The 16,598-nt window shown below is 47.7% G+C and overlaps 1 protein-coding gene across 1 annotated transcript in view; it reads left to right on the top strand.

Moving 5' to 3' along the window:
• Positions 1-16,598, top strand: part of NPHS1 (NPHS1 adhesion molecule, nephrin) — a 66,281-nt gene that overhangs the window by 16,302 nt on the left and 33,381 nt on the right. Inside the window, exons 6-8 of the mRNA XM_077456216.1 lie at positions 10,191-10,362; positions 13,144-13,301; positions 16,289-16,430. Coding sequence (XP_077312342.1) covers positions 10,191-10,362; positions 13,144-13,301; positions 16,289-16,430 — 472 coding nt within the window. The remainder of the gene's footprint in view (positions 1-10,190; positions 10,363-13,143; positions 13,302-16,288; positions 16,431-16,598) is intronic.

Here is a 16,598-nt window from a genome sequence, read left to right as displayed (position 1 = left end):
AAAAAATTTGCGGCTGGAACACCGCTTTAAGATATAAGTGGACCCCACCAAATGATCAAATACCTAACAAGCAGCCTTACTATAATACAATATATACAAAATGAGGAAGACAGCTAAACAGGGTTATACCAGAGATGCAAGGAAAAATTCAGAAAGGAGGAACCAAGACTGAGGTCAGAAACAAAGAGAAGCAGGTACAGGGTATAGGTACATGGGAAGAGCAGGCTCAGGCGGGAATCAGGCTCAGGATCAATTAGCAAGCTGTATCTGGTTAGCAGGTAAAACTCTGAAGCTCCAAGGAATAGTAGAGGAGGGACTAAATACCGTACCAACAGCCAGCATCAGGTGGAGAATGATTATTGGAATCTGCTGGCTACTGGGAGCAGGGCCGTCTTTAATATAGATTGGACCCCGGGCAAAATATTTCTTGGGGCCCCCCCCCCATGCAATTTTGCTCTCCACCTGCTCTGAGACATACAATAAATAGCAGCTAGACTTAAAATCCGTTTACTGTATCAGATCAGGCAGCAATTGCGATTGGTTGCCAGTGGTTAGAGCATATCGTTACTGCTTAATGACTGGTTGCTAGAGGTCACAGCACACATTACGGCTCACTGATTAGTTGCTAGAGGTTACAGCAAAGGATTTCTGCTTGTTAATTGGTTGCTAGAGATTACTGTTAAGTAATACTGCTCACTGATTGGTTTCTAGAGGTTACAGTACATCATCTCCTCACTGCAGGGGAGCATGATACACATATGAATGCCACCTTTATTTACATATCAATGCTGCCGGCCGCATCTATTTACTTAGTAATGCTGCCAATATTTACATATCAATGTCAATTATTTACATGTAAACACAGGGTCTGCAGGTGAATCATCTGTCCACAACAATAAGGCAGAACTGGGCAGCATTAGTACCATCACTTCACACTGAGATATCAGGATACAGTGCAGGACTAAAACTTCAAGGGACAAGGGAATTTACACTGGGATAGTTGGCAAGTATGAGGCAGCTGCTTTGGGCCCCACAACAATGACAGGGCCCAGGGCAGCTGCCCCTTTTGCCCTGTCTTAAAGACGGCCCTGACTGGGAGTCACCCACGGGTGGACACCGGGACTACGGTCTGGAAACCACAGTGCCACCAGCAGCTGATCCAGGTCCTGACAAAGTACTTGCTTATAAGTTGAGCCCAGTTGATGCCAAGGAAAGGAAATAAAATAAAAATAAATAAAACAAGACACATAGCAGAGGGTCAATAAAGTTGCTTCCAAAGGACAGAAGGATAGGGGATAGGCAGGCCTTAGATTTAAAGCCCCCAAAGCCAAATCCTTCGTAATAAAGTGAAAACAGGGGTGCACAAAATGCTATTCTGGCTGATAAAGGTAACAGCAGTTCTCATGGAACCTGATCATAAGTAGTGATGGCCGAACGGTTCGCCCGGCGGTCGTTTCGCGGCGAATTTCCGACATTCGCGGTCCGCACGTTCGAACGCCTTTTTCCGTCGTTCGCCGCGGCGGACTTACGTGTTTAATGTATACAAGAACTTTAACCTTTGGTGACACGTTTATCATGTGATACAGGACAGCCAATTGAGACATGACAGCACATGGACACTTGTACATTCCCCCTAACCTATAAATACACCCGATCCGGTGGCCATTTTACATTCTTTCTTCTGTTAAGATAGGGACAGGTTCCTGTGTGGAGTAGGGAGAGATAAACCACTAGCTATTTGGTACACAAAAGTTCTTTTCAGGACTGGTATAGGTGTTAGGTGTTGATAGGTTTGCTGTGCTGCTGATTCTTGCAGCAGCCTGAGTGTCTTTTGTTAGTTTAGAGAAAGGGAAAGGACGGTGTATGCTACAGGGACAGCCAGATTAGTCTTTCATCATCATCATCATCATCATCATCATTAGCTGTTACTATCAAGGTCCACAAAAGAGCTGTTCCAGTAACCACTAATCGTTCTCTTTTTTTGCCAATTTGTATAGGGACAGGAAGGAAGCAGTGTTGTCAGGCAGTGAGGGTAATTTTAAAGACTTGCTGTTATTATTAGTTCCACAAAGGTTCTTTTCAGGACTGGTATCAGTGGTACAGTAATAGGCTTGTACATGTATAATATTCTTTCTTCCAAATATAGAAAGGATATTATACTTGACTGCTGCCCTTCTGCTGCAGTCTGCTAAACATTCACAACTCACTTGTTCCACAAAAGTTCTTATAAGGACTGGTAACTTGGTATAGGGTGCTACGGTACATAGGCTTGAGTGCGGTACAGTCTGCTGTTCTGTAAGGACCGCTATCGGTCCACAATAGATAGGGTTGACGTGCACCACTGCTGACCGCTGCCCTATACTGCAGCAGTCCTTCAGCGGTATAGGGACTGACGTACAGTCTGCTAAACACTAATACACAACCTGCTTGGTCCACAAAAGTTCTTATAAGGACTGGTAACTTGGTATAGGGTGCTACGGTACATAGGCTTGAGTGCGGTACAGTCTGCTGTTCTGTAAGGACCGCTATCGGTCCACAATAGATAGGGTTGACGTGCACCACTGCTGACCGCTGCCCTATACTGCAGCAGTCCTTCAGCGGTATAGGGACTGACGTACAGTCTGCTAAACACTAATACACAACCTGCTTGGTCCACAAAAGTTCTTATAAGGACTGGTAACTTGGTATAGGGTGCTACGGTACATAGGCTTGAGTGCGGTACAGTCTGCTGTTCTGTAAGGACCGCTATCGGTCCACAATAGATAGGGTTGACGTGCACCACTGCTGACCGCTCACCTATACTGCAGCAGTCCTTCAGCGGTATAGGGACTGACGTACAGTCTGCTAATCACTAACACACAACCTGCTTGTTCCACAAAAGTTCTTATAAGGACTGGTAACTTGGTATAGGGTGCTACGGTACATAGGCTTGAGTGCGGTACAGTCTGCTGTTCTGTAAGGACCGCTATCGGTCCACAATAGATAGGGTTGACGTGCACCACTGCTGACCGCTGCCCTATACTGCAGCAGTCCTTCAGCGGTATAGGGACTGACGTACAGTCTGCTAATCACTAACACACAACCTGCTTGTTCCACAAAAGTTCTTATAAGGACTGGTAACTTGGTATAGGGTGCTACGGTACATAGGCTTGAGTGCGGTACAGTCTGCTGTTCTGTAAGGACCGCTATCGGTCCACAATAGATAGGGTTGACGTGCACCACTGCTGACCGCTGCCCTATACTGCAGCAGTCCTTCAGCGGTATAGGGACTGACGTACAGTCTGCTAAACACTAATACACAACCTGCTTGGTCCACAAAAGTTCTTATAAGGACTGGTAACTTGGTATAGGGTGCTACGGTACATAGGCTTGAGTGCGGTACAGTCTGCTGTTCTGTAAGGACCGCTATCGGTCCACAATAGATAGGGTTGACGTGCACCACTGCTGACCGCTCACCTATACTGCAGCAGTCCTTCAGCGGTATAGGGACTGACGTACAGTCTGCTAATCACTAACACACAACCTGCTTGTTCCACAAAAGTTCTTATAAGGACTGGTAACTTGGTATAGGGTGCTACGGTACATAGGCTTGAGTGCGGTACAGTCTGCTGTTCTGTAAGGACCGCTATCGGTCCACAATAGATAGGGTTGACGTGCACCACTGCTGACCGCTGCCCTATACTGCAGCAGTCCTTCAGCGGTATAGGGACTGACGTACAGTCTGCTAAACACTAATACACAACCTGCTTGGTCCACAAAAGTTCTTATAAGGACTGGTAACTTGGTATAGGGTGCTACGGTACATAGGCTTGAGTGCGGTACAGTCTGCTGTTCTGTAAGGACCGCTATCGGTCCACAATAGATAGGGTTGACGTGCACCACTGCTGACCGCTCACCTATACTGCAGCAGTCCTTCAGCGGTATAGGGACTGACGTACAGTCTGCTAATCACTAACACACAACCTGCTTGTTCCACAAAAGTTCTTATAAGGACTGGTAACTTGGTATAGGGTGCTACGGTACATAGGCTTGAGTGCGGTACAGTCTGCTGTTCTGTAAGGACCGCTATCGGTCCACAATAGATAGGGTTGACGTGCACCACTGCTGACCGCTGCCCTATACTGCAGCAGTCCTTCAGCGGTATAGGGACTGACGTACAGTCTGCTAAACACTAATACACAACCTGCTTGGTCCACAAAAGTTCTTATAAGGACTGGTAACTTGGTATAGGGTGCTACGGTACATAGGCTTGAGTGCGGTACAGTCTGCTGTTCTGTAAGGACCGCTATCGGTCCACAATAGATAGGGTTGACGTGCACCACTGCTGACCGCTCACCTATACTGCAGCAGTCCTTCAGCGGTATAGGGACTGACGTACAGTCTGCTAATCACTAACACACAACCTGCTTGTTCCACAAAAGTTCTTATAAGGACTGGTAACTTGGTATAGGGTGCTACGGTACATAGGCTTGAGTGCGGTACAGTCTGCTGTTCTGTAAGGACCGCTATCGGTCCACAATAGATAGGGTTGACGTGCACCACTGCTGACCGCTCACCTATACTGCAGCAGTCCTTCAGCGGTATAGGGACTGACGTACAGTCTGCTAATCACTAACACACAACCTGCTTGTTCCACAAAAGTTCTTATAAGGACTGGTAACTTGGTATAGGGTGCTACGGTACATAGGCTTGAGTGCGGTACAGTCTGCTGTTCTGTAAGGACCGCTATCGGTCCACAATAGATAGGGTTGACGTGCACCACTGCTGACCGCTGCCCTATACTGCAGCAGTCCTTCAGCGGTATAGGGACTGACGTACAGTCTGCTAAACACTAATACACAACCTGCTTGGTCCACAAAAGTTCTTATAAGGACTGGTAACTTGGTATAGGGTGCTACGGTACATAGGCTTGAGTGCGGTACAGTCTGCTGTTCTGTAAGGACCGCTATCGGTCCACAATAGATAGGGTTGACGTGCACCACTGCTGACCGCTCACCTATACTGCAGCAGTCCTTCAGCGGTATAGGGACTGACGTACAGTCTGCTAATCACTAACACACAACCTGCTTGTTCCACAAAAGTTCTTATAAGGACTGGTAACTTGGTATAGGGTGCTACGGTACATAGGCTTGAGTGCGGTACAGTCTGCTGTTCTGTAAGGACCGCTATCGGTCCACAATAGATAGGGTTGACGTGCACCACTGCTGACCGCTCACCTATACTGCAGCAGTCCTTCAGCGGTATAGGGACTGACGTACAGTCTGCTAATCACTAACACACAACCTGCTTGTTCCACAAAAGTTCTTATAAGGACTGGTAACTTGGTATAGGGTGCTACGGTACATAGGCTTGAGTGCGGTACAGTCTGCTGTTCTGTAAGGACCGCTATCGGTCCACAATAGATAGGGTTGACGTGCACCACTGCTGACCGCTGCCCTATACTGCAGCAGTCCTTCAGCGGTATAGGGACTGACGTACAGTCTGCTAAACACTAATACACAACCTGCTTGGTCCACAAAAGTTCTTATAAGGACTGGTAACTTGGTATAGGGTGCTACGGTACATAGGCTTGAGTGCGGTACAGTCTGCTGTTCTGTAAGGACCGCTATAGGTCCACAATAGATAGGGTTGACGTGCACCACTGCTGACCGCTCACCTATACTGCAGCAGTCCTTCAGCGGTATAGGGACTAAGAGTTTTGTCACAGGGTCATTTAAAAAATGACATGCAGAGGAAGAGGCAGGCCCTTCCGCAGGGGTGGTAGGGGTAGGGCAGGAGCAACAGGCTTGAGCCAAAGTGGGAAGTTGCAGAAGGTGCGTTCAATTACTTTAAAGGATGCACCAGACTTGGTTGAGTGGCTCGCTCAGCCTTACTCTTCTGCACCCTCCTCATCCTCTCGATCTGCACCCTCTTCTTCACTCTCTGCTATGTGCACCCCCAAAGACACTACCACCAACAACACGACCACCACCACCACCACCACATACCTTCCGCTTGAGTCACTGGAATTATTTTCCGATCCATATCAAGAGGACATTTCTGATGCGCAGCCACTCTTGGTATTGGATCAGGAAGAGGAGGTAGCAACAAGCGCTACTCAGCAGTCTGACGCCAGTACCCAGATCAGCCCAAGGAGGAGGTTGGTCCCCGGTGTTGCTGCCTACTCCGAGATCTCTACTTATAGCGGTGGGGAAGGTGACGTTGATGATGACGTGTCTAGTGATGTCACGTGGGTGCCCACAAGAGAGGAAGAGGAGGGGAGTTCAGAGGGAGATATGGACCAGCAGATAGGGAGGAGAAGCAGCAATGACTTACATTGCACAGCAGGGACAAAGCAGACTGCAAATGTATCAGGAGCGAGTCATCGACCATGTACGGTCACATCTGGCGCTCCCAGGACACCGGCACATGGCTCCGCAGTGTGGGCTTTTTTTAACGTGTCCGCTGCTGACAATAGCGTTGCCATCTGCAATCTTTGCAGTCAACGCGTTAGTCGCGGTAAGCCCAATACTCACCTAGGGACGACCGCCTTAAGAAGGCACATGAGCAGCCATCACCGAGCCCAGTGGGAGCAACGGAACACACAAAGCCACACTGCAGGCTCTCACCGTCCAGCCTCGTCTTCTACTTCTCCTTCTCCTCTCTCCTCACAATTGTCCTCCACTCCACCTTCCATCACGCCAAGCTCACATTTTTCTGCAAAAAGGCAGGCTTCCGTGGGCCTAATGTTTGAGCGTAAAAAAATGATGATGCCGGATAACCCTCTTGCCCAACGGTTGGCGGCTGGCTTGTCAGAACTCATAGCCCGCCAACTACTGCCATATAAACTGGTGGACTCGGAGGCCTTTCGCAAATTTGTGGCCATTGGAACACCACAATGGAAGGTCCCAGGAAGGAAGTATTTCTCAGAGAAGGGCATCCCAGAGCTATATGGCCATGTTCAGCGGCAAGTGAATGTATCTCTGGCACACAGTGTCGGTGCCAAGATACATCTGACCACAGACACGTGGTCTAGCAAACACGGGCAGGGAAGGTATATCAGTTTTACTGCCCACTGGGTGAACCTTCTGACGGCCGTCAAGCATGTAACCCGTGGCACCCGTGTAGATTTGGTTTTACCGCCACGGATTGCATGCAGGCCTGACTCTTCTTCTCCTCCTCCTACTCCATCCTCCTCCCTCTCCTCCTCAGCTGCCTCCTCCTTTTCCGCTGCTAGCGTCTCTTCCACTGCACCGCCCAAGCTCCCCAGAACCTATTCCACATGCCAGGTGAGACGTTGCCATGCCGTGCTGCGTCTGTTGTGCCTGGAAGCAAAGAGCCACACTGGCCCGGCACTCCTTTCAGCTTTGCGTTCACAGGCAGATGAGTGGCTAACACCGCTCAATTTGACAGTTGGTAAAGTGGTGTGTGACAACGGTGCCAATCTGCTTAGCGCATTGAAACAGGGCAAAATCACGCACGTGCCGTGCATGGCACACGTCTTAAACTTGGTCGTGCAGCGATTCCTTGTCAAATACCCTGGGGTCCAGGACATCTTGCGGCAGGCAAGGAAAATCTCGGCCCATTTCAGAAGATCTTACACGGCCATGGCTCGCCTTGCTGACATTCAGCGGCGACACCATCTGCCGGTCAGACGTCTTATTTGCGATTGCCCGACGCGATGGAACTCAACCTTCTATATGCTTGATAGGCTGCTCCAGCAGAAACGTGCAGTTAACGTCTACCTGTATGAACTCTGCGAAAGAAACGGTTCTGGGGAGCTGGGTTTTTTTTCACCGCGCCAGTGGCTGCTCATGCGCGACACATGCAGACTTCTGCGGCCATTTGAGGAGATCACCAAACTGGTCAGTCGCAGCCATGGCGCCATCAGTGACATGGTACCTTATGCCTTCTTTCTGGAGCGTGCATTGCGTCGTGTCATTGATCAGGCTGTGGAGGAGCAGGAGCGGGAAGATGAGGAAGTCGCAATGCTGGATGAATTCCCAGGGGGGGCTACTCTATCTGAGACAAGTCAACAACAGGAGTCTGATGAGGAGTCAGAGGAGGATGGTGCCGGGGCGGATGAGCAGGAGCAAGAAGAGCATGCTTTAAACCTTTCTGGGATCCCTGTTGTGCGAGGATGGGGAGAGGAGAATGAAGAGGACGACATTATCCTGGATGATGAGCAGGAGCCAGGCCACCACACCGCTTCCACTTTAGTGCAAATGGGGGCCTTCATGCTCCAGTGTTTTAATAGGGACCCCCGTATAAAAAGCATGAGGGTCAAGGACCAGTACTGGGTGGCAACGTACTTAGACCCCCGGTACAAACACAAAATGGCGGAAATGTTACCGCCGTCGCAGAGGGCTGTCAGAATGCAGCACTTCCAGGCCTTGCTTCGAGAAATGCTGCATTCTGCTTTTGCGTGCGCTGGCAGAGGAGCAATTCCCACTCCCAGAGAAGGATTTGCGGGTACCAATCCAACAGCGCCTGCAAGAAGAGGCCGGTTTGAAGATGTGTTGGTGACTTCGGATATGAGGTCATTCTTTCAGCCGACCCATCGACAGGTGTCATCCGGATCCAGCATCAGGGAACGCCTAGACCGTCAGGTGTCCGACTACATTGGGTTAACGGCCGATGTGGACGCTCTGAGGAGTGATGAACCCCTAGACTACTGGGTGGGCAGGCTTGACCTCTGGCCAGAGCTTGCCCAATTTGCAATCGAACTGTTGGCTTGCCCCTCATCCAGTGTCCTGTCCGAAAGGACGTTCAGCGCAGCAGGGGGGATTGTGACCGATAAGCGTACTCGCCTAGCTCACCACAGTGTTAACTACCTCACATTTCTAAAAATGAATGAGGCATGGATCTCGGAGGAATTCAACACATGTGACCAGTAGACCATGTATATGTCTATAAACTATTTTTTTAATCAAGCACACAGACCTTCTTAATTCATTTGGCTCACTTCCTTGACCCAAAAAAGCACACCGTACTATATGCCCCTACCCTCCTCTTTGAAGAGGTTGAGCGGTGTCATATTTCTACTGGGGCTGCTTATGATATCCCTGTGCTGTGCTGACTTCCTCCTGGGGGTTCTTATTATGAAGGGATCACACTATCCCTGTGCTGTGCTGACTTCCTCCTGGGGGTTCTTATTATGAGGGGATCACACCATCCCTGTGCTGTGCTGACTTCCTCCTGGGGCTGCTTACGGTGCTGCTGTCAGTGCTGTATGTCACGGTGCTGCTGTCAGCGCTGTATGTCACGGTGCTGCTGTCAGCGCTGTATGTCACGGTGCTGCTGTCAGCGCTGTATGTCACGGTGCTGCTGTCAGCGCTGTATGTCACGGTGCTGCTGTCAGCGCTGTATGTCACGGTGCTGCTGTCAGCGCTGTATGTCACGGTGCTGCTGTCAGCGCTGTATGTCACGGTGCTGCTGTCAGCGCTGTATGTCACGGTGCTGCTGTCAGCGCTGTATGTCACGGTGCTGCTGTCAGCGCTGTATGTCACGGTGCTGCTGTCAGCGCTGTATGTCACGGTGCTGCTGTCAGCGCTGTATGTCACGGTGCTGCTGTCAGTGCTCTGTATTACGGTGCTGCTGTCAGATGCCTCTATCACGGTGCATGTGTCATTCCGGTATGTCACGCTGCTGGTGATCATCTCCTGCACCCTCTTCTTTGCCTACCCTGGTCCCTGACCTTCCCTCTCCTCCATTGCCTTCATTAGCTCCATAGTCCTGAATTGTTAGAACAATTTCCCAAATAAAATAAAAATGCTTGTAGTTATCGATCCCAAATTCACCTCATACATGTATTATGTCATTGTCCAGATGGTGGGACTACGTTTTACCCCCTAATAATTACCACGTGGCCGCAAATTCGACATGAAGGTTTGCAAAGTTCGCCTCCCATTGAAGTCAATGGGGCCCGCGGCGAACGTTCGGTTTCGCGAACGTTTGGGTCCGTTCGCATTTCGCGTTCGCGAAACGTCCCGTCGGAAGTTCGTCCATCACTAATCATAAGCAGGTCTTTATAAATATACAGCTTTACTTAAAAAGTATGTGCTTATTTTTCCCTTTAAGCTGTAGAACAATGTAAAAAGTGTGTTGAGCGATCCAAAGCAACCAATCAGAATAGTTCTAACTGTTGTTAAAAGGTTGCTCTGGGCTACTTCAAATAGTTTTTGTCCCCATGTTTCCCTTCTCTCTTCCAGAACGAGGAGGTGGTGAAAACTCGCTGGGAGACCGATTCCAAGAAGAGGTTATCCAAGAGCCAACTGGAACTTAAAATCAAGGCGGAGCACAACAATGCCGTCATCAGCTGTGAGGCTGTCAATCATGTGACGCCGATGGCCCTCCAGACCAGTATCACTCTCAATGTCGTGTGTAAGTGATCTGCTTCAGAATATGTCTTCCATTGTGTCAACTTTTTCCCCACATTTCAATCCAATTCTTGTAGGTTCCAAAGGCAGGCATGTTTGTATTAGCATAGTCATAGCAAACCTAGCCTAGCCTAAAATGTCTCTTAGCTCTTGTACACACACGGTCGGACATTCTGACAAACAAATCCGTTGGATTTTGTCCGATAGATTTTGTCCAACGGATTTTGTCCGAAACTGTTGCATACACACGGTCGGACAAAGTTGTCGAAAAATCCGATCGTACTTAACGTGATGACGTTATTTCGTTACGACGGGACTACGTTCAGGCTAGTAGCCAATAGCTTTGGTGTAGGAATTTGATCTGAGCATGCGTGGCACTTTGTCCGATCGGAATTCTCTACACACAATCGGACAAAGTCCGATCGGATCATGTTGTCGGAAAATTTTATAGCCCAGCTGGAAAACTTGGTCCGTCGAATATTCAGATGGAAACAGTCTGATGGAGCCCACACACGGTCGGATTATCCGACAACACGATCCTATCGGACATTGTCAATCGGAATATCTAACCGTGTGTACAAGGGCTAAGTTGACAACAGTGCTGAAGTGTGGAACCTCGTGGTGCCTGCCAATATCTGTGTATCTTCAATCTGATCCTTGCATCCCTTTGGCACTCCCTTGAATTGCAGGTCCTGGATGTACTTGGGGCATTGAGGTCTACCTAAGTCAAGACTAAGCACTATCCATCTAAGAGCTATTGTAAGCCCACCCTTGCCATGAAATAGTCAAATGCAAGAATTGCTAAAATTGTCAAATGCCTGTTGCCCACTAAAGTTCTGGCAATCTGATCCTTGCATCCCTCTGGCACTCCCTTGAATTGTAGGTCCTGGATGTACTTGGGGCATTGAGGTCTACCTAAGTCAAGACTAAGCACTATCAATCTAAGAGCTATTGTAAGCCCACCCCTGCCATGAAATAGTCAAATTCTAGAATTGCTAAAATTGTCAAATGCCTGTTGCCCACTAAAGTTCTGGCAATCTGATCCTTGCATCCCTCTGGCACTCCCTTGAATTGCAGGTCCTGGATGTACTTGGGGGCATTGAGGTCTACCTAAGTCAAGACTAAGCACTATCCATCTAAGAGCTATTGTAAGCCCACCCCTGCCATGAAATAGTCAAATTCTAGAATTGCTAAAATTGTCCAATGCCTGTTGCCCACTAAAGTTCTGGCAATCTGATCCTTGCATCCCTCTGGCACTCCCTTGAATTGTAGGTCCTGGATGTACTTGGGGGCATTGAGGTCTACCTAAGTCAAGACTAAGCACTATCCATCTAAGAGCTATTGTAAGCCCACCCCTGCCATGAAATAGTCAAATTCTAGAATTGCTAAAATTGTCAAATGCCTGTTGCCCACTAAAGTTCTGGCAATCTGATCCTTGCATCCCTCTGGCACTCCCTTGAATTGTAGGTCCTGGATGTACTTGGGGGCATTGAGGTCTACCTAAGTCAAGACTAAGCACTATCCATCTAAGAGCTATTGTAAGCCCACCCCTGCCATGAAATAGTCAAATTCTAGAATTGCTAAAATTGTCAAATGCCTGTTGCCCACTAAAGTTCTGGCAATCTGATCCTTGCATCCCTCTGGCACTCCCTTGAATTGCAGGTCCTGGATGTACTTGGGGGCATTGAGGTCTACCTAAGTCAAGACTAAGCACTATCCATCTAAGAGCTATTGTAAGCCCACCCCTGCCATGAAATAGTCAAATTCTAGAATTGCTAAAATTGTCCAATGCCTGTTGCCCACTAAAGTTCTGGCAATCTGATCCTTGCATCCCTCTGGCACTCCCTTGAATTGTAGGTCCTGGATGTACTTGGGGGCATTGAGGTCTACCTAAGTCAAGACTAAGCACTATCCATCTAAGAGCTATTGTAAGCCCACCCCTGCCATGAAATAGTCAAATTCTAGAATTGCTAAAATTGTCCAATGCCTGTTGCCCACTAAAGTTCTGGCAATCTGATCCTTGCATCCCTCTGGCACTCCCTTGAATTGCAGGTCCTGGATGTACTTGGGGGCATTGAGGTCTACCTAAGTCAAGACTAAGCACTATCCATCTAAGAGCTATTGTAAGCCCACCCCTGCCATGAAATAGTCAAATGCTAGAATTGCTAAAATTGTCAAGTGCCTGTTGCCCACTAAAGTTCTGGCAATTGAAGGGTGGGCATTGGTCCCAAGAGGGGAAGGACCTAATCATCACATAAGCAGAGTTTGAGGCCCCATGTACACACAGACCTAGGATCCAAGAGGCTAAACAGGGACAAAGGCTACTTGAAACCCCCACATTTCGGAATTTTTGTTAGGTAGAACTGGGGTTATTTTTTCACCCAACAATTCCACTTCAAACTCTCAAGGCAAGTTTGATGGAGGAGAAGTAGCTCCATTTCTTAGAAAGAAAGAACACATCGATACATAAGGTCTTTGGAAACTTTTGAATATTCTCTTCTCTTAGCCTACTAGTGAACCGGTAAACCCTGGTCCAAAGGACCACTATAGTTTACTACGGAGCAGATTGGCAATGGACTTCCCTCCAGGGTCCCTACCATCTGAATGAATGCCAGATACCCAATGAGATCCAGTGGCTTTAAAGATACTCAGGGCTATAAAGAGATGTAGCATTCTTCCTTCCTTATTAACTGCTTTCATCATATAGTACCCCCTTATTGGGGTATTGATGTCCCACAAGGGACTTAAAGCTGAAACATACACATTTTCTCTCTTTTCCTTGCAGTTCCTCCCGCTAAAGTCACCATTCTGGGCTCCACTAGTGGTGCAGAGAACACAAGCCTGTCACTGTCCTGCTTCACGTCTTCCAGCAATCCCCCCGTCTACATCCGCTGGTGGCTAGGACCGGTGGAGCTGGGAGATACGGTGGTCACCATAACCGATGTGAGTGCAAATCTGAATGTTATTATCCTTAAAAGTGACATTACACGTAGTAATTGATGTTTATAGAGACCACTAAAACCTAAACTGTACAGTTAATAGATTACCCTTTCTGAAGTGAGTCAGTAAAAAAAAAAATATCCTGAAGACGTGGTGTTTCCTTTATTGTTCTTGTTCAATTTTATGGAGCTCAAAGCTGGTGTGGTGGGTCATGTGATGTTCAATAGCTCTGCATGGTGGGCGCTGATGTCAGCAGAAATGTCTGAAATGTTTTTTTTTTTTACAAAAGACCATGCGGAAGTCAACACCTCTACTCAGGGCCGTCTTTAATATTGATTGGACCCTGGGCAAAACTTTTCTTGGGGGCCCCCTCCCCATGCAGTTTTGCTCTCCACCTGCTCTGAGACATACAATAAATAGCAGCTAGACTCAAAATCAGTTTACTGAATCAGATCAGGCAGCTATTGTGATTGGTTGCCAGAGGTTTCAGTGTATCATTACCGCTCACTGATTGGTTGCTAGAGGTTACAGAACCCATTACAGCTCACTGGTTAGTTGCTAGAGGTTACAGCACATGAATTCTGCTTGTTGATTGGTTGCTAGAGATTACTATGGATATGACCTCACATATACATACTGCCGGCCGCCTCTATTTACATATGAATGCCGGTAATTTACATGTAAACACAGGGTCTCCACGTGAGACATCTGGGACACAGCACAGGACTAAAACCTAAAGGGGCGAGGGAATTGAAACCAAGATAGATGGCAAGTATGAAGCAGCTGCTTTGGGCCCCACAACAATGACAGGGCCCAGGGCAGCTGCCCCTTTTGCCCTGCCTTAAAAATGGCCCTGCCTCCACTGTTGCTCCTGGTGGCTCCAAGACGAGTGATCTGGAACCAAAGAGCTGCAAGACCCATTTTACACTCTTGACTCCTTCTATTATGGGTATTTCTATAAACATAGATCCAACTTTATAGTTTTGGCCGCTTTAACAGCAGGATCCACAAAGAAAAAGCACCTTTATTGAACTGTGCCCTTATCTTCTATGAGGTCCCATTGACACAAAGAACGCAGAAGGTCTTGACTTTATTGACTTCAATGTTCTGAGGGACATACTGCCCACGAATACCATGACAAGGTTATTCAGCACCCAGGGCAAGGATCCAGAATTGCACTCCCCTCCCCCCACTGTTAATACATGCTGTAGAATAGGTGTACCACCCTGTATCCATTTTTGCCCCTTGGCTTCAGTGCACCCATAGCAAATGCCCCTCCTGCTCAGCCTTGTCTCAGCACTGTTGTCCACTTAGTATCCAAAGGAACACCTCCCTTTTGGTTGCTGGGTTGCCCTACTGCAGGGGTAGGGAACCTTTTTGGCTGAGAGAGCCCTCGAACGCCACATATTTTAAAATGTAATTCCGCGAGAGCCATACAATATGTTTAAAACAATTTTTTTTTTTTTTAATCAACTAATTTCAATTATAACTGTAATATCCACGTCATCTCCCCCACTGTAATATCCACATCTGCCCTACGATTGTCTGCTTGCTTACCACTACACGGGCAGGCAGATCCACGAGCAGTTGAGGCGGGTGATGATGACGTCAGCGTGCCGCTCACCCGGGTGTACCAAGATGGCCGCAGCTCCAGAGCTAGGCCGAAGCTGCAACCTTTTCCTATGGGCTCAATCCACGGATCGGCACACCACGCAATCCGCGGATTGAGAGGCGAGAGCCAGATGCAGCCATCAAAAGAGCCACATCTGGCTCGAGAGCCATAGGTTCCCTACCCCTGCCCTATTGGATAGCAGATTTTTCCTGCATGAGATCAGGTTCAGGAATCCTGCAACAAAAGTAATTTGCAAAGAATTAAAAGACATCAGGTACATTGTGGTAGGTTCACCTAAAAAAAGGCAAACTCAAAACAGAATCCAGCATTAGAGGTCTTGTTGTTCCATAAGATCTTGTTCACATGGTGGACCCTTCTATTTTCCTGAAAGAGAGACAAATCAGTTTTTTAGCATTGATACATTCAAGGGTTTGTCATTTGTTTGTAGACAGATGCAGTCTACTTCATCCACTGCAGGTGGCACTCAACCGCAGTGGCATTGCGGTTAGAGGGGAAGTCAAGAGGAACATAGTTCCTCTATAGTTTCCTGTGTCACTGGATGAACTATCCGATTGGAATGCTGCTACCCCATGTGACTGTGGCAGCCATCTTAGGTCAGACAGAGTCTATTTAAGACCCTGGCTCCCAGGCTTAGTGCGCACGCCGCCCGTGTGTAGTGTAGGGACAGGTCACGTACCTGTCAGGGACAGTATTAGTGGCAGGGAGAGGTTCCAGAGAAGTAGGGAAAAGGAAGAGACACGCCATCCTTCTTGGAAGCCTCCCTTTTTTGGATATGGACCAGCCAGGCCACATTCCATCCTTCGAGACAGATGCCGTTGATGCACCTGAGACCTACTGCTATATTCTTCACTGTACTATTCTGTGAGTGCGCCTGGTCGGGTTGTCTTCCCGCCAAGCAGTTGTACTTTGTTGAACTTTAATTTCAATGCAGTTCTGTTTCTGCAATCGGATTCCTAGTGTTCCACGCCGCACCTCCCCACATGTTTTGTAGGAATTTTGAAGGATTGTCTTGACGTTTAGGATTGGGTATGGAGTAATGTTCATTTTGGTTTATTGTTTCATTGGAGGCCTGTTGCTTTCTAACTGGACCAACAATATTTAGGTGGCCTTCAAGCTTTGTAGAGAAGCAAAGGGGTGAGATAGTGGCTCCATTACAGCCTTGCAATCCAAGCTTTTCCCTCCGTCCTGTGGACTTGAAGACTTGAACATCCTTTCAGCCCTGTATTAAAAAAATCTTGGGGTTTTCGATTTATGACGAGCTGCACCCGTATCTATGAACTCAGTCCTTTGATGTGATATTTGTCGGAAGTTTTTTTTTCTAATAAAGGAACATCATTTCTTTTTTTTTTTGCTGTAGTCTGATCATGGCGGGAAGATGACTATGTCCAACATTACCACCGTAGTGCAGAGAGAACATAATGGAATGCAGCTGACATGTGAAGCCTTCAATGAAGCCATTCTTTACACTAAGGCCAATAGTGTTCAGCTAAGTGTGCAATGTGAGTAACGAGTGACCATGGGAACTTTGATTAAATTGTCTTATTTAGAATTTTAAGCAGTCCTGTTCCAATGTATACATCAGTCATTTATGCAAATCCTATTGACTGTCATCTATACAAAAAACTGTACATTGATTTAGATACTTTATTTGACCCTGTATTTATGTT

Source organism: Lithobates pipiens, unplaced genomic scaffold (assembly GCF_037356315.1).
Source record: "Lithobates pipiens isolate NorthernLeopardFrog02 unplaced genomic scaffold, aLitPip1_a1.2 Scaffold_27, whole genome shotgun sequence".
Taxonomy (NCBI): domain Eukaryota; kingdom Metazoa; phylum Chordata; class Amphibia; order Anura; family Ranidae; genus Lithobates; species Lithobates pipiens.
The sequence above is the reverse complement of the archived record's forward strand: the minus strand, read 5'-3'. Positions and strand labels throughout refer to the sequence as shown.